The sequence below is a fragment of the Pantherophis guttatus genome, chromosome 2 (assembly GCF_059756535.1).
Source record: "Pantherophis guttatus breed Tessera chromosome 2, ASM5975653v1, whole genome shotgun sequence".
Classification (NCBI taxonomy): domain Eukaryota; kingdom Metazoa; phylum Chordata; class Lepidosauria; order Squamata; family Colubridae; genus Pantherophis; species Pantherophis guttatus.
Genome location: NC_142064.1, coordinates 36787576 through 36814956, shown reverse-complemented (window position 1 = coordinate 36814956; position 27381 = coordinate 36787576). Strand labels below are relative to the sequence as shown.

Genomic DNA, 27381 nt, shown 5'->3' with positions numbered 1-27381 from the left:
GCATAAAGAGAAATGGAGTAAGGAATTATAGTGTACAGTGTTCAAATGTGAATGGAAGACCATTTGGGTATCTATGTGTCACAGTTCTCTAATTCTAAAGTTATATTTAAATCAAAAATGATTTTTTGGGTCAATTGGACATTTACATATATTTTTTTAAAAAAATTAAAAGAAAGAACTAGATGGGTGCAGATCATTATTGTAGATGTGGTACTCAATATGTTTTGACGTGATATGATACTCACCTAATGTGGCCCTGTGCCAGGGGGTCCCTTTTATTCAACTATTTAGGTTATTTCATATATTAATACTATTCTAAAAGAATAATTCTCTTTTGTAGATATTTTGGATCTTTTGAATTAAATATTAATGGTTTGGAAAGAATCAAGTGGAAAATGGAAATAGAAATCATATGCACTCGTGGTTGTAAAAACGTTTATGATACAAGAACATCCGTTCTCTCATCTATTATATAATGGTCTGATCAACTTACTTTTTGCTCTGTTTGGACCAGAATTTTTCTCACCAGGAATCCCAATATGAGGACTGCAAATTCTGAATTGCACATAATGTTTATAAACATTTCCCTTTTTTTCCTTTTCCATTTTTTGTATGCATGCTAAGAAGACTGGTATAAAAATTAACAATTTAATAGTGTAGTGTGTCAAGAATGTGTCCTATGTAACGTTAGTTTTGATGAGTACATGAGCAAAGTATGATTTTGTAAAGACATTTGTTTTTCTCTTTTTCGTTAGTTTTTTTTACATACAAAATAAAATATAATAAAATTTAAAAACCTTGTTTTGTAGAGTATACAAAGCTTTATCCTGTGCACCAAATTTAAGGCACTTCCTAATCCAGCTGTGGATGATCCAGTCTCTTAAATAAAAGCAATTAGGACTGTGACGAAACCTAAGTGATGACAGAAACATCTAGAATTATGGAGGTTAATGCTGAATTGCAAGGTATATTTATTGCAAGGTGTAGTACATTAATTATACATAAGCAGTATGAAAACGAAGATTTATTGATACTTAAAGCGTACCAATTTATTATGAGATAATTAAGTCCATTTATGATCCCTATTACCCATAACTGGTTCAGTTCAATACCACCAATGCTTTTAATTTTTAAAGGCGTATAATTCTCAGTTAAATACTGAAACAGCTACTTTATTCAAAATGTAAATCAACTGGATTTGAAATATTTAAATGAGATTTTGTAAATTTCTAATTTTAAAGTTTTAATTACTTGGGGCCATTTCATACATCACAATCCAATTGCGCCAGCTGTCAACCAGCGATCACAATCAATTCTGCCCATCAAGAAAATTACAGCATTTGAGAGACATGCAGTTCAAAACATCTTTTGTCACATTCTCACTTTATATTTCAGATGAAAAGCTGTTTAAATTCTAAAATGTAAATGAACAGAATAATCAGATACAATGCAATAGAAAGTCACAATTAGCCACCAGAAAAAAACTACAGGGGAAAAAAAAACATGTAAAAGCAAGCTAGATTCAAAGCAGCTTTCTTCCTCAGGGACTCACCACCAGAACCAACTATTATTCATATTAAAACAATCACCCTCTGCAATTATTTTTTTCAGATCAATTAAGAAATATGAAAATAATATATCAAAATAAAAGGGCCATTATAACAAACAATTGTTATACCTCCATCTGAAATATTCCATTTAATTTTACTTTGTACCAGTAGCCCTCATAATTGCTTAATCCTCACTGGACAGTATTGAATGGCTGGGAATTGCTTTTATTCCCCATTGTGACAAGCAGGTTAAAAGAGTTCAGTTGTGTAAGATGAGGCAGCTTTAGCCCAGACATGGAGAGCAAATATTTCCAATGTTTAATTAGCTTGCATAGAGTCAGCTTATGTTGGAGTATTTTAAAGTATGGGGGCAATTATATCAATGGTTAGAGAGGATATATATATATATATATATAATTAGATAATTGATGAATTAATATAAACATAAGAAATTTGGGAAGAATGATGTACAATCTAAATGAAAATATAAAGGTATGATAGAAATATAATATGGAAATGATGGTGGAGGGAGCAGAAAATACAAATATGTACTCAGATGAAACACTGAATGATTAAGGATGTTTGTATGTTTGGTTTTTTTTTACAATTTTCAAGATTATGCTTTTACCACTGGCTGGCAGAAAGAATGTGTTTCTGAAATTTATGTTCTTAAATTGAATTGTTCAGCTACATGGAATTTGATAGCTATCAAAATGCAAAATGTAAGAGACAGAGAGAGAGAGAATGTTCTGCAAATATCCTAATGTGATAGATAACCTTGTTATGGTTGCAGAAGGAGCCGCCCTGAAATAATTAGTTCTCTGTAATGAATGATCATTAGAGGAACTTCTGCTTGACCAGAGGTCCCCTAGGGACCCTCTTCCCAAGTAGAGAAATGCTTTCCAGTAAGCTGTTCTGGAAGTGGAAAAAGCAGCTCTAAAAACAACTTTATCAATTGCACAAAGAGACTGGTAAGAAGCTAGATTGCTAAGAATTCCAATTTTAATCTGAGAAACTAAAGTTGGGCAAAACCACACAAAATGGAAGAAAAATAAATAGGCTACCTCATCAGATATCATTCGATTAGCTGGTGAAAATGCACCACAAAAAACAAGCTACTGTTTTACCTATTGATTTTATTAGCTACAGAGATGACATTTGGGGGCAGTTGCTAGAGGGGTTTCCTGTTCAAGGAAGGATCCACTGCCGGTCTCCTCTTTGCCTAGTCTGTAATTTGCTACTTTCTCCTTCTTGTGGTTGCTGCTTCCATTGAAAGAAGTTAATAGTGAGAAGAGCAAGGAAACAAATTCTAAGTGCTACAGATGTTTCTTCTGCTTCTAGGGACTTCTGGGAACTGATCCTAGTGGACGGCAACGTAATAAGCCACGGCAATAGCAGCAAAGGAATGAAGTAGATACACTAAGAAAACAAGCCAATTGAAAGGATCTTGCTCAACCACTTCCTCCCGCAAAATCAAGCAACATAGAATACAACTCTCTCTTTATTTTATATTGTCCATGGCTGATTATATCTTGGGAAGAAGAACAGAACGCCCAAATAGGAATTATAACATGCAAGCAGTCTTTGCAGCCCACTCTGCATAAAGTATATGCTTTGAGCTGCTCTTAGCTTGGCTCTAGACCTCCCAGTCTTTTGTGTTCTTGTTTGCTTTTTTTGTGTGTCTGTACATTAAACCTGACAGTTAGCCAGACTTTTTCCCCCCGATAGAGGTAGTCCTCGATTTACAATAATTTATTTAGTGACCGTTTCAAAGTTACAATGGCACTGGAAAAAAATGACACTTAACAACGGTTGCAGCATTGCCATGGTCACATGATCAAAATCCAGCGGCTCGGCAATTGGCTCATATTTATAACGGTTGCACTGTCCCAGGGTCATGTGATCACCTTTTGAGACCTTCTGACAAACAAAGTCAATGGGGAGGCCAGATTCACAAAAAAATTTGTTGCTACCATAAGTAAGACATGTGTTAAGTGAGTTTTGTCCCATTTTACGCTCTTTCTTGCCTCGAGTGAATCACTGCAGTTGATAAGTTAGTAACCCGGTTGTTAAGTGAATCTGACACCCCCCCCCATTGACTTTGCTTGTGAGGAGGTGGAAAAAGGAGATCATAAGAAATATGAACCAGTTGCCAAGCATCTGAACATGGATCACATGACCATCGGGATGCTGCAACGTTGTAGTTGTGAAAACCGGCCATAAGTTCCTTTTTTCAGTGCCGTTGTAACTTTGAACAGTCACTAAATGAACTGTTGTAAGTCGAGGACAACCTGTATCATCATGCTAGGCTTCCAGCCATAGAGAGCTGATTTAAGAGCTCTCTGTTTCTTTAAGAGAAACAGTAGTAATGGCAGCTTTTCAACAGGGGAAATATAATATATACTTACAATTGAATGGGGAAATGGTGCTAACAATTTATTTTTCTGGGAGATGGGAATTTTGTTAGTGGGACAGGATAGTTGAGTTGTTGAGCTTTTCTGTCAGTCATCCAGATAGAAAACTGGGAGGCACATAGTGTTTCCTACTCAATCTCAGTATTTTGAGGGCAGCAAAAATGAACACAATTAGGAGTCAGCTTCAAACTAATTTGTGAGAGCCGGAAAGTAAAAAGTGAGTTAAAGTTGTACTTTGTTAAAGTGGCTTCAATTGTACATGGCAAAGTAAATGACCAATCTAAAATTCATATTCAAGATATAGAATGACTGCAAAACATTTCACCTACATAACTAAGGATCAATAAAAACACTGTTGAAGATAATTCTAAAGAAAATGATAATACTTGCTCTTTAAAATAGGTCCCAAGCATGAATTTTTTTTTTTTTTTTGACAGAAGCATCCAAATATGGATAGTCTGAACCTGTTCAGTGTAAACCATTTGAAGCAAGCTCAAAGGATAAAATCTCCTGGGATACAATCTAGAAAAATGAACTTTTTTTCTCAGAGGAAGTCTTAATTTATTGCCAAAAACGAACCAAAAGAAAAATACCACTGTCTGAACTGATGAAATACCACAATAGTTTAAGGCTACAGAGCTATTTTACAATGAATACCAGTGGTTTGCAAACTTGAATTATGAAAAGAAAGAGAAAAACGTACAATTATCTTAAATGTTCTAATTCTTCCTCATGAACTCTCATGTTCTTATTACATTCCTAAAGGACATGATTTTATCATTTCCACAGTCTTAAAACTAGAAAAATATGGTTAACTATTCAGAGCAGGAGTGTCAAACTGGGGTACCGTAGGCCAAATGTGTTATGCGCAGGCCATACCCATCCCAGCTCCACGAATGGGAAAAACATTATGAAATGTCACATGATGGCAACGTGACGCAGCGAGTTTGACACCCATGATCTAGAGCATATCCCTAGTCATCCTCTGCCTGTATCATAAGGTTTTCAGGACAGACAACGGTTTAAAAATAGGAAACATCCAATTTAATAAGAAAAAACAACTTGTAATGGCAGGAAACAAAATTCCTAACCATACTTATGATTGCCTGACCCACTGACCAAAACCTTTAAATCAGAACTGGTTAAAATAAATTAGAATTTATTGATCAATCTCCAAGTAGCTAACTCAACCAGGATTTTTGAATTTTGGTTGTTCTAAAGCAGCAATAGAAATTTCACTTCTTTTACTTTTAATTATATTGCCACAATGGGGGGGGGGGACATTACTGATGGTGGGGCATTAGCCAGAAGGTCTAATATTCTTTCATCTTTGTTACTCAAAACTAATTTATGACTTCAAATTTCTTTGATTCTAAGTATGTCCAGCTATGATTTCGAAGATTCTAGTAAAAGTCAGAATAATCCTATAAACAAGAGCATTTTCTGCCATTGTTCTAAGATCAATATAATCTATAAATGACAAGGCCTAGGAATCCCTGCATCTAAATGACAGAGAGCCTTAGCCCATATCCCTTTTTTTGCAGAACATCAGGATGAATGAACAGAACTAATCCACAGATGCTAAAGCAGCCTGAAGCCAAACTGCAGCACTATTTAACAGCAAGAAAGATTCTTCCATCTGAATGAGCATGCTTTCCAGAACATTTATCAGATTATTATAGCCACCATCCCTTTTCACTACTGTCAAGTGAATTGTCCCTTATGGCTGAAGGCTATATATATTACCAAGGGGAGAAGAGGTATGTTGTTCAGTGAATAGAGTAGAAGATGTTTTCTTCTGTTCCCAAGAAAGGAAGCTATGACATGAAAGCACTGGCAACAAAATTGTTTGTGTGTGCATAGTTAATTTAAGAGAATGACTGTTCCTTCCTTCTTTTCAAATTAATTTTATAATAAAGTGGCTACTGCAAAATCAAGTTATAAAGATCAATTTGGTCGATCTAATTGCTTGACACACTTCCACTTGAACTCTGATATGGTATTAAGAACAAAAAAGATTCTATATTTGTTTTCATTAGAGGACTGCTTAAAAATTGCTTGAAGGAAACATCAGTTATATACCATCAAACTGAATTATGATTTGATGAATCAGCTATCTAATTGGTATTGAGTTGCTAGTTACACAGCATGATTAAAATATGAATAACTGAATCCAGTTATAAAGCAGAAAGAATATTATGATCCCAAAAGTCACTGGAGAGCACAAAGATGTTATGCAGGGGATGGTAAATTTACGCATCATAATCTCAGTTGGATTGCAGGATCAGGTACAAGAGAAACAGATGTCATAGCTAATTAAATTATTGGCATGTATACAACTGCATGTATGTAAAGGTCATATGCAATGATTAAAAATCTGTACCTTGCATATATGTATACATGTAAAACAAACCATTCACTATAGTGATTTATTTAAGGTTAAATTGTTGGACTACTCATAATTTCCTGTAAAAAAACTCAATTCAGACACTGAAAAAGAGAATATTAAGAGTCAACTGTTTCAAGCCTTTTGCTGCTGTATGATTCCTTTCAATGCATCAATTCTGGCATGTAAATAATGCCACAGGTGTGCCTTTTATTGGATCACCACCTCTTAAGAGGTTTTCAAGTAGTGTAGTGTGAATCATTTTAAAGCAAAAAGTTGAATTCCTTTGAATATAATATTTAAATAATTATACTTCACTGATTTTCATTATTTAATATTATTTAATATTAAATATGTTTAACTATTTGAAATATTTATAGAGCATATAATATTTACGCTGGCCATTACACTGTGCATTTCTCTGGTAATTTTTTTACAAAGTATGTTTCATAAAACAATTTCTGTCATTTTGAAGCATTTGGCAAGAGTTTTTTTCTTTTTAAAACAAATTCGTATCACTACCTAGTTAGATATAAAATCAGTTACAATTATAAATAAGATGTAAGAAGAGGGATTCTGGTAAATAGCTGAAAGTTTGTATGTGATGAATAGTCCCTTGTAATTCCTCTCAACTTGGCTCCACATAAGCAAAGCTGAAAGAGAAGTCTGTTTATTTATCATAGAGACACTTTCCCTCAACTGGTGCTCCACTGATCTGTTGAAATACAGATCCAACTTTTCCCAATCAGTATAGATACTATGTTGTCTAGGGGTAAGGAAGAAAGATATAATTCAGGATTGGGCAAATTTAATCCAGCCTGAGACTGCATTTATTTTCCGTTCTATTTCTGGATTTGACGGATAGGCATTAAAGCAGTGATCTGGGGGATTTTTGAGGAAAGATTTGTCAAGATGGTTTCAAGTGTTGGTGAAAAAAAAAAATTAATCTGAAAACTGCTATTTTGTCAACACGTTTTGATGGCACGATCCATGATCCTTGATGGTACCAGATAGGCAAAGTTCAGTAATGAACTAGTATAACACATTGAGATAGGATCAAGCTGGAGAGGTCTGTTGTACATTACTGCGCCCAGATTACAAATAATATGTCTCTCAGGATGTGCAGTCTTCCCTAAAGAACCAATACTCAATTCAGGGTGAGTTTCTTTCAGCCTTACCAGGTAGACCAGATAGGAAACACCGACAGATAAGCTAATTCTACTTTATTGTAAAGATATATTAACAAAACCTTGGAAGTCTGAACGTACAATTCTCCCACCATCATCTTCACAGCCTGATAACTTAAGGAAGGCCCTCTTTTAGCCTCTTATTCTGCTCATTATGCAGCCATATGCTATGCTCCCACTTAGCTTACCATTCCCTAGGTAGCCTTTCTTCCCTTGGTCTCCCAAGGTCATTCCCACATATTACAATTTCTGAAAAGTTTTATATTTTATGTTGATTTTATGTAAACAACATCAAGTAACTGCTATGTTAGATATTTTGCACACACATTTGCATCGACACAAACGCAGAATCAGCTGACAAAGTATTAAGTGTCTCTCTGTTCCCTTCCAAAAGAGGATATAATTAAAGTGTCTCTCTGCTCGCTGAATAGGGTATAATTAGGTTGTGTTCAGGGCTTCAAGTCAGGAGAAAGAAACATTCAATCTACAATAACTAGGAATACAGAATGTATCTTACGTTTATGAATCAAGGCAAAGGGCAAGCATAGATTGAATGAAAAGGCAGACTCTACCACATTTTATATGCTGAATGGGACAATCAGGAGCTTTCTCTGTGGCTTTCTGCTATTTGTACCCCTCTAATTTCTAATAATCTATTGTTAGAGGCAGCAGATCAAGCATATTTTAATACTAACACCCAGCAAACCGATATATTACATCTCAGAACCATCAAACTGATTATTTTTTAAATTCCTTATTCAGCAGGGGAGTACAATTAAATGACACTCATCACGCACATTATAGTGCAGCTTTTCAGACCTAAATACAATGAGATCTAAAACCTTCAGGTAACTATATTTCGAAAGCTCCCTACTCTTGGAAGAGAAGAGAACCTTGGAAAGGTAGTGTATCCCAAGCAAGGCAAAAAAATTATACAGTACAAGTAGTCCTTGACTTACAATCATTCGTTTAACGACCGTTCAAAGTTACAACCACACTCAAAAAAGTGACTCCTGACTGGTCCTTGTACTTACAACTATCAGAGCATCCTCTTCAAAATTTGGGCACTAGGCAACTAACATGTATTTATGGCAGTTGCAGTATCCTGATGTCATATGATTGCCATATGTGGCCTTCCCTGTTGGCTTCTGGCAAGCAAGGTCAATGGGAGAAGCCACTGAACAACATGATTGACTTAATAACTGCAATGATTTGCTTAACAACATGGCAAAAAAGGATCACAAAATTGGGCACCACTTACTTAATAACTGCCATTCTTAACAACATAAATTCTGATCCTGATAATGGTTGTAACTAGAGGATTACCTGTAACTGAATTTTAGACACTCATTAATTATTTGCATAGAACTATCCAAGGTACTGAAGCCCATTTCCTGTTTAATAATTCCTGAGCATTATTAGGGCAAGATATTCCAACAAATTCACTGCTATCAAAATGGAAAGAACATTTATTCATTTACATCCCACTTTTTCTATTTTTATAAATAATTGAAGGTGGTGAACATATATAAAAACTGTTCCTTCTATTTTCCTCACAACAATAATCATGTGAGGTGACTAGGACTGAGAGTGACTGGCCTAAACTTACTCGGCTGGCTTTCAGGCCTAGAATGGGATTATAACTCACAGTCTGCTGGTTTCTAGCCTAATATCTTAATCACTAGATCAATCTGGCTCTTTGAATGAGACTGAATAAATGACTAAAGTAGGCATACAGTAATCACTTGCTACTGCTAACTCTTTAGATGCTGAGAAAGGAAGATTGGAATATGAAAACATGAAGTGTTCTCCCCCCCCCCCTCCAGTGTCGGAAGCACTGAAATGCATCTGTAGTGAAAAGATTTGCCAGTGATATCGCTGTTGCCCAGGGGGCGTCCAGTTGGGGCTCCTTTCAGGTCATCATGGTTGCCCACTGAAGTGGTACCCATTAATCTATTCAGTCGCTCACTTTTGAACTGCTGGGTCAGCAGAAGCTGGAGCGTGTGATGAGAAGTTACCCTGCCCCACGGCAGCAATGGGTCTTGAACACAAGCCTGCCAATCTGCAGTCCAGTGTTCTAACCTCATGAGCCACTGTGCTTCATGAAGAACAATTACGTCAGTTCTCTCCACCAACTGCTACTGAATTGGGTGCAAAAAAACATATGCATGCCAGAGGATCTTTGAGGCATTCCCCTCTGATAAAGTAGATAGCATTCCCAAACTCCTGCAATTATTGCTGTGTTTTTCATTGATAGGAATACCTGGAAAAAGCAAAACTGCAACTCCCTTTGGGCTTTTGAAGGAACTACCTAAGGAACTTTCAGGGAGAACCAGTTTCAATTTCATCTTCTCCAAGCATGACTTTCAATGGAAATGTTCCCAGAAAGAATGCTATCAGCTATTTAACTATATTTTCATCAGACTCTTGATTGGGAGGGAAAAAGAGATGCTCCATACCCAGAGGGCTATTCACAATGTGACTAGAAGGAGAAGAAAGCGTAAGGGACAACAACTGAGGTGAAAGAAGACAAGAAAGGCACTCTAAAGCACCAATGAAGAACAGAGACAAAATAAAAAGAGGTAACTGGCAATGAGGAACAAAGTTGTGTAAAGTGGAAGGAAGGGGAGACAAGAAAGATCTTATTCTTTTTTACGTTTAATTACTTATGGTACTAACAGAGAGAAGTTTTCTTCAATCCATAAACATTCATTAGACTTAATTTCCCACAATTTTTAGCAATAGGTTTACTGAGTGAAGAGTGAAAATTAGATCACACAATTGGAGAATGTCCAGGTTAGGGAATCTAACACAGAAGATAATCAAAGAGGAGAAAAATGATAGTCATTTCCTATTATTTAAATTAGGAAAAAGATGTCGATATACTACCAGCTGAGTGATCCAAAGAAAATAATTTTCCAGATTAACTAATGAGTTAAGAGGTGCCATCTTAATGGAAAGTGAAAACTAATAAACTTATTTTAAATTTAAGTAATAAGTAAACATGGGAAACCTGAAATTAAGTACTAAAGCAACTTGGTGTGTTTTTTTAATGTTTGGTTACTAATTCTTAAACTGAAATACTTTATGAAATCAGGGGTCAATATAGCCATTTACCTGACCTAAAAGTGTTATTTTCAGAAGTAAATTCAGCTAATGATTATAAGATTTAGTTATGGGGAAATGATTTCTTTTCAGTATTACACCAAAATTATGTTTCTTTTATATGCATCTCAAAAGTTTTGTTCGGTGCCACCATGTGGTAATTTTTTGTACTGATATGCTCAAATACAACTGTTTATTTAGCATCAATTTCAACATTACATACAAGAATATATGTGTACTACTTCTGATTTTAATATTTTCTTTCCATTCTCAAATGCTGCATGAATTAACTAAAATTAAAGAAGATGGAGAGACTACTTTTTAAAATCTAATGACACATTATAGATTGAAAACATACAGTACATGTGCTGTGTTCATGTTCTGGTCTGGTCCAATCCAGAAAGTATATGAGCAAAATGTATTCAAGGTGAAATATAAATCAGTGGAACCACTCCAATTTATGCTCATTATGAATCTTTGCATACTCATGCATATGCGAAGCATTTGGAGAAGTGATTTTTCAAAGTAGCTATTGCAAACAAAATGTTCCTGTTTGAAGCACTCAAGCAGCTATGTCAGAAAACCATATGTGACTTTTGGGAAGACTTTTCCAGCCTCCACATGTGTATAAATGCACAACTGTTTTGCTAGCATTCTCGATAGCAGTGTTGTCTGTGTGCACACACAGTCTAAGCCCATGATGGCGAGCCTGTGGCACGCAGAGCCCTCTCTGTGGCCATACGTGCTGCCATCAGCTGCTCTTCTGGTATCCGGCGTGCATGCCAGCTGGTCTTCATGGGCAACGGAGTGCAGGAAAACGGCCTGAAAATGGCCAAAAACCAGGCCGTTTTTTGGACTGTTTCCAGGCCTTTTTCCGAGCTGTTTTTGGCCCCAAAATGGCCCAAAAAACAGCCCAGAAAACGGCCCAAAAAACAGCCAAAAAAATGGCCAAAAACAGGCATGTGCACTGGCCAGCTGGTCTTCGAGTTTCCGGTGGTCCAGCGCACTCACATGCATGCACATGAACACGCATTCCAATTTGGGCACTCAGTACCGAAAAGATTCGCCATCACTGGTCTAGGCAATGGTTGAAGCAGCTGGGCTGATCCTTCCATGGATCCAGATCCTTACAGCTGTTTCCATGCTGCAAGGAGGGGCACTTTGTTAATGTACAAAATGCATGGCATTCCGTACTTTTCCATAGTCCTAGTACATATTCATTTACTTTCATAAAAAGCATTTTTGTTTGCTTCAGAGTCTAAAATGATTTGAGAAGAAACAAGAAAACAAAAATATATTCCGAATAACTAAAAATAAGACGGTCTCTTGGATCAATTCAGATTTGCCTCTCTTTCCAAAGGCAATTCAAAGCGGCACATTAAAGGTTCAGCTTCAAAATGCTAACATTCTTTCTTCCATGCATATTTTTAGGTACAAAGCTTAATGATCAAATAGAATCTAGGCAGGCTTAACTTAGAGGATTTGGAAGGATGTCACCGAGAAATCTCCTTTGTCTGCACCCCTGCAAGCTCTAAGCGGTAGGAGAAAGCCTAGAGGCACTTACTGATCATGCATCTCCATCAAAGAAAACTGCCTCACAAAGCTGGTTGCTCCTTGATGGTTCTTTTTTAATCATGCATAACTAAAGGAAGCTTTCCTTTTGTCACTTAGCCTATGTCAACCTTGCATCCCATTTGTATGGCGTGCATGTACGTGCCTGTACTTCTTTTCAAACCTTTGTCTCTGCAACCCAGGAGCTCTTACAATAAAGAGCTACACTTGTTAACCTGGGTAACTCTAAACCCTACAAAATACGAAAAGGAAACATATTCTAGATTTATTTAAAAACAATCCAGTTATACTTAGGGAAATAGGCCCCACTTATAACATATCTTTTTTTTAAGGCATGTTAAATGGGATGCTTCAAACAGAGAGAAGTAGAAAGTGAGGCATGAAAGAGGAAAAAAGGAATCTCAAAACATTGTGTTCTTTTTTTTTTAAAGGGCAAATAAAAAGCAACTTCCCCTGCCTCATCATGATAGTCATTGACATTTTTCAATCAATATATCATAAAAGTTCAATAATAATTGCTCTCTGGGAGAAAAAGATATTAAACTAGTTAACTAGTTTAAACTAGTTAATTTTAAAATGAGAAACTATAAAAAGTATTTTTCCCCAGCCTGTATACAAACAACACTATTTCTTTCGATTGCAATTTTTAAAAAAATTATCAAAACATATAAAAAAATGAAAACAGTGGGAAATTTCTTGAAGATGAAATGCTTTACAAAAGTAAAGTGAGTAGTATTTAGGTTTAAACAAATCTATTGATAGTAAAAAAAAAGTCAATAAAGATTTCCACTATTGATGCCATTTAATTGAAAATGACTGGATCTGAAAAAAAACCCCTGTAATAACCTACTATTACAATGTGCACTATAATAGACCAAGGAAAGCACTAGAGAACAGTGGGGTGAGCTGTTACTATAGCAACCCTGTAAGAGATACTCCCAGCACGACCATAATACAGTAACTTTAAAGTAACATTCCAGCAAGACAATTTTCTTATTATATCAAGCTTTTTTTTCTCTACTCTTTTCAACTCAATAGAAATTTGGAAAGAATTTTTGTAAAATGAGATTATTGGGGATATTGTCTGTCTGTCTATCAGTAGGATAACTCTCAGAAAACTGAACAGAATAGGTCCAAATTTGGTACTGTATGGTGGGAGAAAACACAAAGAGTGAGGTAGAAAATGAGGGGATCTCTCTTGGGCAGGTGGAGACAAACATTACAGAAAAAAACCTCAACATATCCAATGGGAGAACTAGTTGGGTAGGGTCTTAGAACGTTGCCAGATGTTGCGTTCTAAGCCCCCCCCTCACGGTTTCCTCTTGGTCCCCATGGCCCAGAGCAGAGCATGCGCACCAGCCCCATGCTTTCTAGGGCACAAATACACAAACATACAGATGCAACCCAAGTGAAAACAAGAAGGACACACAGATACAGACAAAATATGAAAGAAACTATGGATGCCTCCTAGGGCCAGTGCTAGTAAAGGGGTTGGAAAAATTCCATAAGCCACAGTACGCAACTTGTTGCTGTCTTATTATAATCAAATTATTCAGAATATTTAAATTCCTACTTTGGAATAGTGTATGATATTGTAACATTAATAACACAATATTAACAATTACATAAGCCATGACAAAAATTTGTATTTCTGGTGAAGCTCAAAAATGTTTTAGTTAATATCTATAAGCCTTAAAAGCAATCAAGATGGGTTATGGCAGGGGTACCCACCCCTTGGGCCATGGCCCACTACCAGGCTATAGCCTGTTTAGAATTAGGCTGCATGAGTGGCTGGCCAGAGCGCATATGTGCACACCTCAATTTCTGCAAGCAGCAGGCTGGCAGGCACTCACGCGCATGCTTGCCGTCCTGCCACTCATGCAAGGGCTGCATGCATGTGCATGCCAGCCACCATTCATGCAAGGGCTACGTGCATGGGCTGGTGCCTCACTCGCACAGTCCAGTTCCCCTCTCCCCCCCCCCCCGCAGCTGGTCCAGCAAGCCACAAAGGTTGGGTAGTGCTGGGTTATGGTTTACCAGCCAATATATTGAGCCATACTTTTTTTAACCAGTTCTTCGCTATGATAAACATTTTGTGCTGCTACCCTTAAATATGAATGAGCACTTCTGCTCATAACCCAACTACCAATAAACAAATTTAATGCTTACACCAACTTACAGAATCAAAGATTCACATTGCAAACATGTTATGTGGCATCAACCAGCATACGTCACAAACATTTAAAGAAGGCCTTTGAAAACTGGATAACAGTTTATTTAAAAGTGCAAGAGTAAGTGAATGAGAAATCTTGAAACATGCTCTTAATACAAGATACATATGCATATGGAATGATTTCCATCAATTCTAAATGACAGTGGTTTTTTTTTAAAAAAAATATTAAATTCACATTTTTGTAACCCACTTTGATATTTAACACCACATCCTTCAAAAGATACTGAGTTCAAATGCTCTATTTCTACATGTGTAACAACTACATTTTTAATCACTTACTTCTTTGTACTCCACCATTTAAGATTAGAACACATTTGGGTTTATAGAAACCCTTTTGAAATGCTTCAGCATGCTGGGTTGTTGGTTCATTCTATCCCTTTTATTATTTACACAGTTGAATTTGGCTGGCATCAGCCATTTTTTGGGGGGGGGGCGACCTTTGCACACCACATAGAAAAATTTAAGTTTTTCATAAATAAAAAAAAACTCTGGCACTGAAATAAAATAGGAGAAATTGCCATTATCACTAATCCAAAATACTCCCAAGGTTTAAATCACATTAGTGCAATTTTTCCCAACTTCCCTCCTTCATTAATGTGAGGTAAGGCAGCTGCTGCTGCAGTTGTCACATCTAACTATTTGATCTCCTAATTCTTCACTATGACAACCACATTCTCTAATGTATGCCTGCCCCCAACATAGCACCAAATGTAAAATGTCAGAAATATAATGGAGGGGATGAAATGTCAAGAAAACTAAATGACAGCCTTGTATTAAAAACACATATTGTTGACAATTCATGGCATACTCTTTTACATTTCAAACACAGATTAAGAACACATGGACCCAGGCTTGTGAGGTTTCATTTCCCACATAGGGGGGCACAAGGGAGGGGGGGGAAGAACAGTTCTCTCTTGGAAACACAGCATGAATATGTTATCTAAATCAGCCTCTCTGATTAATGATGCACCCAAGATGGCTACCATCCAGCTGTGCTGCAACTCAGTACTAATGTCACATTGCCCACATTTCATGAATATGTAATTAATTTTAAAAGCCTTACTGTACTAAGCCATGTTTTTCTACTTAGATTGTACCCAAGAGGTGCAGTGACTCTAACTATAAATTGTTGTACAATTAGCTCCATCTGCCTTCTTTGGTTATTAAAGCCACTGACATACTTTTTCCTGTGGCTTAAGATGAAACGCCACAGAGTGGTCCACTTTCAAGAAAGAAAGAAAGAAAGAAAGAAAGAAAGAAAGAAAGAAAGAAAGAAAGAAAGAAAGAAAGAAAGAAAGAAAGAAAGAAAGAAAGAAAGAAAGAAAGAAAGAAAGAAAGAAAGAAAGAAAGAAAGAAAGAAAGAAGGAAGTTGGCCTATAAAAACAGAATAGTGAATGAAAAAGAGAGTAAAAGAATACCTTTCTGAGCACAAGGAGGAAGAAAAAAAGTTGCATTATTTGCATTATGCTACAGGGTGAAAAGTTATCTGGATGGACAAAAACATACCAGTTTTAGAACAGAATAGATTAGAAAGGAGCTTGATTGAATGAAGTTAATTCCTGAACATGAGTCATGGGCCTTGGCAGCAACAGTGGCAAGCATTTTCTTTTCCTTCACTGAGGTCCAAATAAATATTTTGAAATTAAAAGAGCCAAGGTTAATTTAGGCTCAGGAAGGGAGTATCACATAGCCAGTACACGCCCTTCCAGAACCTTCAGATCAATTTGGTAAGATAATAGTTAGGGGCTCTAAAGGATAAGGATGGGGATTGTTTCTTAGAAGCCGCCTGTTCCCATTCCCACTCTAAGCCTCCCCCCCAAAAAAAATATCCATGAGCACCATGCTTTCAGGTGATATGACAGAGTGACCAGATGACTTTGCATGGCCCTGTCCCAGAATGCAATCCTTGGCCTTCCAAATGCTACTCAGTCCTGCAGAATGCCCGATAGAATCTGACAATGAGGTAGTCTCCATTACTATTCCCATTTTTCAGGTTTTTTGGGGGGAGGAGGAGAATAAAGAAAGAATCCTAGGAGTTTAGGATTCATATTTCAGCTGACAACTTTTTGTTGAAGAACAGCAGGCCACAGTTCAATTCCATCATCCCTTATGAAAAATCAAAGTCACAATCCTCATACAGTACATCAGCCCCCAACGCCATTCCCATTTATGAGCACCGCAATACAAAGAGCCTTTTTAAAAACTGTCTTTCTTACACTTCAAATCATTTTTACTGAACAGTCATAGATGTAGAAGTAAAAACCTGAGTTTCATAAAAGTAATGCATTATATAAATTACTCTTCTAAGCAGGCACAGTACCAAAACATTGCATGCAATGGATAAGATATCCTTTGGGAATTGCCTTGTAAACTCCTTCATACAAGACCATGTCTTGCCACAACCATTTCATTTATCTATCGTGTTTCCCCAAAAATAAGACCCTGTCTTATATTTTTTTGAACCCTGAAATAAGCGCTTGGCCGTATTGCCATGCGCTCAAAAGCCCGATTGGGCTTATTATCAGGGGATGTCTTATTTTGGGGGAAACAGGGTAGTGCTTCCCATCATTGGCAACTTTTAAATTGTATGGACTATCTCAGCCAGCATTCGTTAATCTGGTATGATTTTGGGGCCATCAGAACCATCCTATACCTCCTGTCAATTCACATGCAGGAATGCAGGAGAGTAATTACAAAATCCTAAATTTCCTCATAACATTGCAGGCCTCACAAGGGGGGGGGGGCGAAATAAGAAAAGATTGACTTTAAAAAAAAAAAAAAAAGCATATGCACAGATCACTTGTATATTATTTTGGTGTCTGCATATATTAAAATCACAGTCATCTCCCAATACATGTTGTAGGCAGATTGCCAGAACTGTTTACCATACCATGTTGGCTGCCATCTGTAATTTTCAGCTACTGCTGACCTTTCTATAATTTCTCAACTCCATTTACCAGCTGTTACTACATAGGCAAGCTAGCTAATAACGAAGCAATAATTAAAAGTTTCTGATGCTGAGAAGATATGCAAATGGCAGTGGTCTCTGAGGACTTTAGTGCTGAATAGCTGATTACCCGGTCACTGTTGCCCATCATAATCTTTTCCAAGAGTTAAAACTCTTGCTTTTATAGAAACCAAGTCTGCAAAGAGCCATGATATTTAGGAATGGAAAATCAGGAACTCAAAAAAAAAAAAAAAAAAAGAGTATGGAAATATATCACAAGGTTTCTTGTTGCTGTTTTTAATTATTTTTTTAAAAAAAATAAACCAGCAAGCAAAAGAGGAAAAGAATAAAAGCAAAAAACAGAAGGGGGGTTGATACAGAAATATAGTATTTGTGGTAAAGGGAAATACTAGCCTCCTCAGGAGTAATTTTAAGTTCCTAATTGTAAGTGCTTGCAGACTCAGTGTTTGCTACGCATAAAGGCTGCTCTGAAGAAAAGGTCAATGTAGGGTCTGGAAAGAAGGTGAAGGGAGATGACAGGTACCAGAGGATGGCAAAGAGAAGCCTGTGGAGGAAGTGTCTGCTGGAATTACCCTTATCAGGCCTGAATAAACAGACTCCCCCACCCTTTTATGCTGCTGGCTGTGATTCAGCTCACTTTCCAGGCACACAATAGAGCTGGTTCCTCATGTTGGACAACTTTACTTAGAGGAAAGGAAGGAGCCAGAGACTTCCCAAGTAAGGAATTGCCTGTATGCTATATGCAACAAGAGGGGAACAAACTGGAAATTGCAGCTGTCAGACCTATTTATTTCCTCTTTACTTTGCTTGTGGGAAACCAACAAGAAAAGTTGCAAATGGTGATTATGTGATGCAGTTTGCTGCAGTAATCACAATCATGAGCTGGGTTCCCAAATGCCCAGATTGTGATTACTTGACAATGGGGACGCTGCAATGGCCAAAACTTTGAGGACAGGTAGCAAGTTCCTTTTTCAGCACCACAATAACCTTCAACAAGAGCTGAAGAATGGACATAAGTTGATGACTACTTATATTCATATTCAAAAATTGCCGGAAATACAATTACCATTTTGGATCCTTTTTGGACACTTGGTGACAATGTCATGAAGCTCAACAATTCTTGAAGATGATTTCATTTATAATTAAACAAACATCAAACATTTCCAATACTTAAGCATTACAAAGCTTTATATTCCTGTCAAGTATACAGAGTGGGCTTTGCATAGGATAGTAGCTGCTGGATTCTTATGCTTCATATTGAAAATTGCATATAATTATTTCATTAGAAGTACTATAGACTTCTAGACATCAATCTATTTTTAAAAATACATTGTATTGCTAAATAAGGCTGACACTGAATTAAATGTAATCTGAAAACCCTTTCCAGACTATAATTCTGCACATAAACTTGCACAACATCTGAAATTGGGAATCTCTTAAAATGTCAGATTTAGCCTGATTTGTTCTAATAAAGCTAGGCTTTCCCTGATGAGATGGAAACTCTTAATTGTAATTTTGAACGATAATTCTTATTTCATTGGCTGATTTTGCTAATTACTGATTGATTTATTTTCATAATAATTTTAAATTGCCAAATTGATATATGTTCAACACATATGTTTGAACATTCTTATTCATTTTTATAAATCTCTTTTCTTTTTTGCTCCCTTATTTCTTGATTTCTTTTTTCTTGGTTGCACTTTTAAAATCTCTAAAATAAAACAGAGAGAGAAAAGGGGAGAAAGAATGTAGGGATGGTCAGAGTTGTTTGAGATTGGAGCAGTTTATAAGCCCTGAAAAATATCTAAAGAGCATCCATGGATAAGAGTATATTTGAACCTGGGTTTCCCAAGATTTGGTCCCATACTTTAAACACATTTAAAATGTCACATTGGCTGTCTTAAAATTTGTCACATTTACGCTCAACTTTGTCATATCAAACTGAAATATCAGTTACTCTGCATTTGACAAATATGCCACATATATACTTAGCAATAAATCTGCCCCAAAGTTGGAACAAACACTTGAAGGAATATGACATGACAAATAGACTGGTACATATAACCGTTAATATGCAGACTTTGGTAGGCAGCCCAAAGTTGTTGGGTTTTTTTTGCATTTTCCAGAGAGTGGTGAGAGAAATCTCTAGCAATATGATAAGCCTTGAGATCCAGCATTACTCTGGGGCATGAATAGTTGGCTTCCTCTACAGTCATGGTTGTTTAAACCAGGGGTCTCCAACCTTGGCAACTTTACGATTTGTGGACTTCAGCTCCCAGAATTCCTCAGCCAGCATGCACTGGCTGAGGAATTCTGGGAGTTGAAGTCCACAAGTTATAAAGTTGCCAAGGTTGGAGACCCCTGGTTTAAATGCCATCTAGGCTCAGTGTTGCTTTAGAGCAGAGGATCCTAACCCCCAGCCTGTGGCTGGTACTGGGCCCGTTGGGAATTGGGCCATGGAAAAGGCAGGCAAGCGTGCAAAGCTACATTTGCACAAGCAGCATGTGCATGAAACCATCTCCTCTCCTCCACCCCCACCACTCCTCTACAAAGCTGTAAAGGTTTGGGACCTTTGCTTTAGAGAACACCACTGCCATTCTCTCGTTCTGAAATCACCACAATGAGAAGATTGTCTCCATGATCAAAATTATAACAGCAAAATCCTAACAGACAATTGATGAGTGCATTGTGGGTCCCTAGACATCAATGATATCCAGAATGCTGATCTGAAGTTGATTCTAAGCAATGTATGATTTAACTAATTGAAGGCAAGAGCTGAGAACGAAGTGTGCAGTGAAAATACATGACTTTGTTATAAAACTAAAACGGTGGCTTACTTGTATATATAATATTCAGTTTGATCCACATGCTCACGTGAAGAAATGTTATCTATAAACTAAGGGAAAATATAGTTTAGAGATGGCCTTCCAGGTAAATCATCAACAGTCACTCAGATATGGCTGAACATAGCATGGTCAGATATAACTGCAATATAGAAAACAAATTGCTTTAAAGTGGCATACAGATAAAATTATCACTATAGCACTTTCACTTGATTTGCAATTACTACTTTCACCCGAAATAAAGATTATTTTTGTGTGTTTAATCTTCCTTTTTATGAGGAAATAGTCTTGAAATAAGGAACATGTTCCTTTTAAGTATATATGTTGATAATTATTAATATTATCCTTATTACTATATATATACAGTACTAACATAATACTAATATGACAGTATTATTAGGAATAAATTCAGGAGCCTCCAGAAATTGGGGATTTAGGATTTAAAGGCAAAGACTAAATGAAACAAATTGGTGCACAATAAAATATTTTATTTTATTTTATTTTAAATACCAGTTTTCTAACATTTTGTTCTATTTCCTCTCACAGGCGGTTTTCTGAAGTTTTTTGTCCTCAGCAACCAGTAATCAATGTGCTACCACTGAAGATACCCAGATTTTATTATGCTGCTTATAAAAATGCCTTCACTTGAAAAGAAAAAGCATGTTTTTACTTTTGCAAGATCTAATCTGGGTCGGTCACTGGGACCAGAAGTTTAATTTTTACCAAGCTTTTGGATTCATGCTAGAGCCAATCCTAGCAGAGTGGTGACTGACCCAGATTGGATCATGCAACATTATCCTGGGACACATATATTCGCCTTCATTTGTTTTTACTTTTGCTGGTACTTTCTGGTATGTAGCTTGGCACTTTTAGCTGTGAGGAATAAAAAGGCAGAACTGGGGGCAGGGAACTAAGAGAGTCATCACCTTAGAGTCATTACGGTCCCCAAAACAGTCTAAAAACAGTCCCAAAAACAGACCCTTCATCAATTCCATTGACTCTTATTAGGCACCAATTTAGTATTAAACTTTTGTTGACTAGATTCTTGTATATAAACTTGAGCAATAAATCTTCTGAACGGCAACTTTATGTATGATCCTGATTCTTCGCGCCTAATGTTGGCTACATAAAATATGGCATTCAAATAATTTAATTAGAATTGGAATAATGAATGATTCTATATTCATTAATTCTATGTCTTTTTATTTAAAAAAAATTGAACTAAGGAGACAGATTATAAAAGTATGAGAAATAGGTAGCAAAATCTCAAGAGAGTCAGTCAAATAACATGGTCCCATTCCATGTAGAGCTCTATGGATGATAACTGGGTCTTGAATTGTACTCAGAAGCCTATTGATAACCAACGCAGTTTATGTAGCAGAAGTGTTATATGGACAAATTCTGGCACACCCATAGCTGTTCATGCTGTCACCATACTAAACACTACACAAATATATTCTTAATTACATGTCCCCCGTGGCCCAGGAAAACTTATGTTTCTACAAATTTATCCTTTAGGAAAAAAGCAACTTAGGAATTGCTTTGATTCACGTGACCCTTTTACATTAGCAGTGCTTTCCACATTATTTCTATTTATAGGTTTTAGGGAATGAGGAAATTGAGCTTGCTCTCTCTCTCTGTCTATATATCTCTCTCCAAGGAAAGCCATGTCTGCAGTATATGAGACAATAAGTCACAACAAGTCAAAGTAACTAATTCTCCCCAAGGTCTTAAATAACTATCATAGTACATGTAGAAAGCAATTATATGCATGTAGCAATTCAACTAAAATACTACAGTAGTTTAAAATACCAAGATGTTTATTTTATCTGGGTTATTTTTGTTGAATTGGATGTCATGTTCTTACCCGAGATAACGTTAAAGAGCTGACCGGTAGTTTTTTTTCATAGGTTCTGTCCATCAAATTGGCTAAATCAGCTGCAGGGGGAAAAAAAGCATCTTTAGTTTTTACTCATTAAAATTATTGGATAGAAAAACAAAAAAATGGAAACAAAGTACAGTCATTCCAAAAACTGGTCACATAGTTAAATTAAAAATTCACATGGGCCACAAAGCAATATTTGGTGCATCGATTAGCTGTTTGATGGCTAGCAGAGCAGCAGCAGGAGCAGCACTAGAGTTGGTGATGTAGGTGAGGCCTGGAGGTATCTGGCAGCATATCTGTTGGGGCAATGGCCACAGTATATCCTTCCTAGCAGTGCCAACGTTTAGCAGTAGTGAATTTATTGTGTTTTTTTAAAAAAACAAATGGCAGTGGGCCACACCAGTTTGCTTGGTCGTTAAGCAAAGCAGTCACTAAGTAAAATTATGTCTCGGAGGTGGGTTGGGCTGAGAGAAAGTGACCGCCCAAAGTCACCCAGCCAGCTTTCATGGCTTAGGCAGAACTTGAACTCACGGTAGCCCACTTGCCAATATGGCAGCTGTTAATTTCAAACATTTGATTAAAACAAAACGCTTGAAACGCCTATTGTTATATATGACATTATATCTGTATTCTGATACAGTTAAACTTCCAGAAACTGTGTTGTAATATTCAAAGACAACTGAAGACAGGTCAGTTCCCATTAACATAATAATTCAAGAGATGAAGGATCAGATAATCAGCCATACACAAAGATCAAATTTATCCATCAACCCAATTAATACAGAAAACAGCCTTTCATTTTGTATTCTTTTAAAGAAATTTGGCTAAAAAAGAAAAAGTTTTAAAGTCAGTGGAACTATTCTGCTGCTTAAAACTGCTTAATACGATTTAATAGTTCAACTTCTTCATGTATAAAACTCGGCATGGCCTATTTTAGCCTTCTTAAATGTTGGAATGTAACATGGAAATCTCGTGAATCAACTAAAGAAAATCGTAACCAGCTCTAAATGGCATCCATTCAATAGTTAACTATTACCTCCTAAAATAATGAAATCTAAAATTGCCTATTGATTAAATTTACCTTAAAGCTGTCATAGAAGATTCCTGCTCTTACAAATTGGTGGCTCAAGGGACTAGTAACAGGAGATAAAGCTTTTCACTTCCCAAAAATTGCTGGTTCAAAGCTAGCTCCAGGCAGCACCAGTCAATAAAGGCTTACTATTTAATAGCTGCTGGCATACTCTTCAAAATAGATCAGTGCTGTTGGCGCATTTTTTAATGGAACTGCATCAGCATAAAACAGTTTGCAAGTAGTTTCTGTAAGGATGTCAATATTCAATGAAAGTGTAGGATAAAGTCTGCATAAGTGTTACAGTATTTAAGACACTTCCTTTTGCTCCTTAAACAAAGAATATTCATAAAAGTAATTTGAATTCATTAGAATGAATGAATTCAATGTATTTTGAATCCCTTCTCAATGAATTTTGCTGAATCTTCTAAATATAAACCTTGGAAGATAAAGCAGCTTTCCTGCTCCATCAGATTAAGACTATAAGGGCAGTCCTTGGTCTGAACCAGCAAAGATTACAAAGTCCAGGATCTTAGACTTAAAAGACAATGTAGTTTCCTCATTCAGCTGTTTCCCCAGAACCAGTATTCACAATGCGCTGCATCTAATCTTTGAGCCAGCAAGATCCATTGTATGCTAATGACCACTGACTGGCTTACCCTTCACTAAACTGTCTTATCCCTTTTTAAAGCTATGTTGGAAGTCATCATTATAGCCTATATTTATTTTAACTATGTGCCACGATAACCTTTTTCTTTGTTCTGAATTCATAACGAGAATAGCAAGGAGGGAGAAAAAAATAACTGTTTGGTTTCTCAGCATCATCTATAATTGTATAAAGTGTTTCCAAATGTCTTTTTGTGAGCTAAAAATCCAGATATGATTTGTTTTCATAAATCATTTTGGTTCTTCTTTACTATGTTTCTTTTTTAGCACATCCTACTTTTTTAATCAATGAAAAGCCCAAACACCATTCTCCTCCTTCTCCTCCTCTCAACAAACCCGCTGTACATCATAAAAGTCTTCAATATACACACTGAAGAAACAGCCCTGCTGCAACCCATCTCAGTTCAGAAGTATGAAGAAGGAAAAATCTAGTAGAGCAGCCACGCTGGAAGGATATAACCTTATTACAGAATATTGCTTTTGAAAATCTGCTTATTCTCACCTTCCATTTCCAAATGTGACCCTTTGCTTATAATGTTGCCTCTAGGGACCCTTCCATTACAAAAATGCAATAAGCATGTACCGTAAGTATCATGTTGAGGTTGACTGGATTACAAACTGATCAGTGCTGATCACTTTGAATGTAAAAGGATAGAATAGCTCATTTTTAAAAAGACAATCAGAAATTTATAGCTTTTGTCTCTGGATAAGATACACCTCCATAGCTCATCAGAATAGCCTACCCTGGGCAAATGCGCTATAAAAACCTGGCATTTTGGTAAACTCTTATAGCATTTTTTTGAGATAGCTATAACCTAGCAAAGAAGATGCTACATTCTTTCCCCTAGACCTGCAGTCTTTCTCCTAGGGATTAGTTAAAAACCTGCTCTCACAAGTTTATTATTATTTATTATAATTACTTATTTTATTATTTCATCTTGTATAAGAGTCCATCCTTTAGTCTGCCCCAGATCTAAAGCTTCCTCATCACTGGATTTTTCTCCTTCATACTATGTTTTTTGATAACTTAGTTTTCTTATTTGATTTTCACACATGATTTTTTTTTTCCTTGCAGAGAGCTAGTCCCTGCATTAATTATAAAGTTATCCTGACTGGCCATTGTTGGACAAATTGTGATTCTCTTGAATGAGAAATGCTACCACTCACAAAGACACAGTGCCATCTTGCGTTCAAGTAAAAGATACTGCACAAATGGATTTTGTGATTTGCAAATGGATACCTAGCAAGCTAATTTATCTGCCCTCAATCAATTGAATGTCCTAATTTGGCTGTTTTTCCCCTAACATTTCAGCCCATTTTGCTTTCACTGTTATATTTTGGTATACTTTTTATGAAAGTTCTGCCACAATGAATTTGTTAGCCTCTAATGACACAGCTACAGTCCTCTACACTACTGAACTGTAAACAGAAGCAGCAGCATCTCCAGATTGGAGCTGTTGAGATGATGGATGATGGAAAACTGCTGCTGGCTAGAAGAGACAATACTGCTGTCTATAAATGTCCTCTCGGTAATGTGAAAAACAATTAACCTATTTCCCATTATCAGGAAGTTGCATGTTTCCTCTACCCTGAAAGAGACAGCCAAGGATACGGACCACAGATAAAAAGAGATGCAAAAGGACATGATAACATATAGAATATTCAACATATATATTATCTAGAAAAAGGAAAGAAGCTGCCATGAATTCCTGTGTCCCACATGTACAACTCTGCCGTTCACATCTCTTTGGTTTTTATTATAACTAAAACATTGCTGACTGAAATGAATATTATAAACATTTGTCGCATACTGTATTGTCAGCATTGCTTTCTCAAGTATTTAGTCCCACATTAAAAAAAGTGAAGCAGGCACTCTTGCTTTGAGAAATCAGCATGTGGAACACTAATACATTTAAGTCTAGATCGTAGTTCACCATTATGTTAGCTCATGTAAGCCCAAATTTAAAAAAAACACACACACACACACATTCATTTCCTTACCCAGGCTGTGGTCTTCCTTTTTTCTTTGTTCCCATGTTGTACTGTCTACGTATGCTGCTGAAAGAATACATCTTTTACCTAATAAAAGAGGTCAAAGAAAGTCCTTTACAAGATTTTTACATTGAAAAATTGTTAGTCACCTATTTTTATGCATTATATTAATTACATTAAATGCACCAGGTAATAATTGCTATGGTAGCAATTATTATTTTAGGAATCATTTAATTTTTATCTCCTTTGGGATTCAGATTCTATAAAAATTGGAATCCTGATAGAGTCTCTGCCAACTCTATTTATAACTTTAAAATATCTCACAACTTCACCATAAATTATATTACTATAAAATTCAATAGATTTTACCCAATAAATATTATGATTTATTCAGGTGGTCCAATGATAACGATATAGCATTTTCCATTAAAAAGGTTAATTAAAACTTGAAAGGCTAATCTGTTCAAAAATATTAATCAAAATAGCAATTCCCTACATCTTATATTGATACAAAACCTTTTTTATTTATAAGACTTACAAATTACTGCATTTTAAGTCAACTCTGAATGGCATACAATTTCCATCTTTTATTCAAATTGTACAGAATAAAAACATAGAAAATATGAATTATAAGAACAACCACATCAATAGGAATAAAATGTAAAAAGATATACACAAATGCATAGTTTATTTCTAGAGTTCTAATAAATGTAAAAACATTGAGATCTAATAACACCTTATATAGAAACTAACTTTCCAATAATGTTCCTAATATTTCTTTAGAATAAATGTTAAAATTATAAAAATTCTGTGATCCTAACCCCTAAAGTGAAAATCTAGTTTTGAGAAGCAGCCCAGTAAAGATTCTGAAAGCAGAGATGGGAAGTTCTGAAATAACATTCTCAATGGTTTTTTGAGCAGGCAAAACTTAATATGCTGAAAAACCAAGTAACAGTTTCTCCCCCATCTCAATACTCTCTTTATTATGTACACATATCTAAATCTTATTTTAACCTTTGCCAAGTGATGTACATGAAAGGTTTCCAAAAGCAATAGCCTAATCTATGTTTCTCCCAACTGTTTCGAAAACAGTATGAACACAGCACAGGAGGAGTTAAGAGTGCAGTGCCAATACGAGCGGAGAAAGAAATTCCATAAAATGGGGATCAGATACTAAAAAGGCCCTACAAATCCCACAAATTGATCTTCTTGCAGTCAAAATTTAGTTCAACCAACCAACAAAATCATTGGAAAATACAACGGAATTTTATTAGGCATGCAAACAATACAGTTTACACTGGGCTCCCAACAAAGCTTGTTGGGCAGCCTTAAACAAAGGCAGGACCATAACCTATATCTCGGCCTACTACATTGCAAAGGGAAGACAAAGAAAGGCAGACACAGTAAAAAATTACAGCATATGGGAATTCCTTTCTACTAGGTACTGTCTCTGACAGTACGGTCAGTGAATATTAACAGATTTATTGGGCCACAAAAATATCTGATTGATT

At 36.2% G+C, this 27381-nt stretch overlaps 1 protein-coding gene across 1 annotated transcript in view; it reads right to left on the bottom strand.

Moving 5' to 3' along the window:
• MRPS27 (mitochondrial ribosomal protein S27) overlaps positions 1–27381 on the bottom strand; it is a 45725-nt gene that overhangs the window by 14623 nt on the left and 3721 nt on the right. Inside the window, exons 2-5 of the mRNA XM_034441170.3 lie at positions 25880–25957; positions 22126–22196; positions 20253–20311; positions 798–912 (exon numbers count right to left, since the gene is read on the bottom strand). Of these exons, the coding sequence (XP_034297061.2) occupies positions 798–912; positions 20253–20311; positions 22126–22196; positions 25880–25957 (323 nt within the window). The remainder of the gene's footprint in view (positions 1–797; positions 913–20252; positions 20312–22125; positions 22197–25879; positions 25958–27381) is intronic.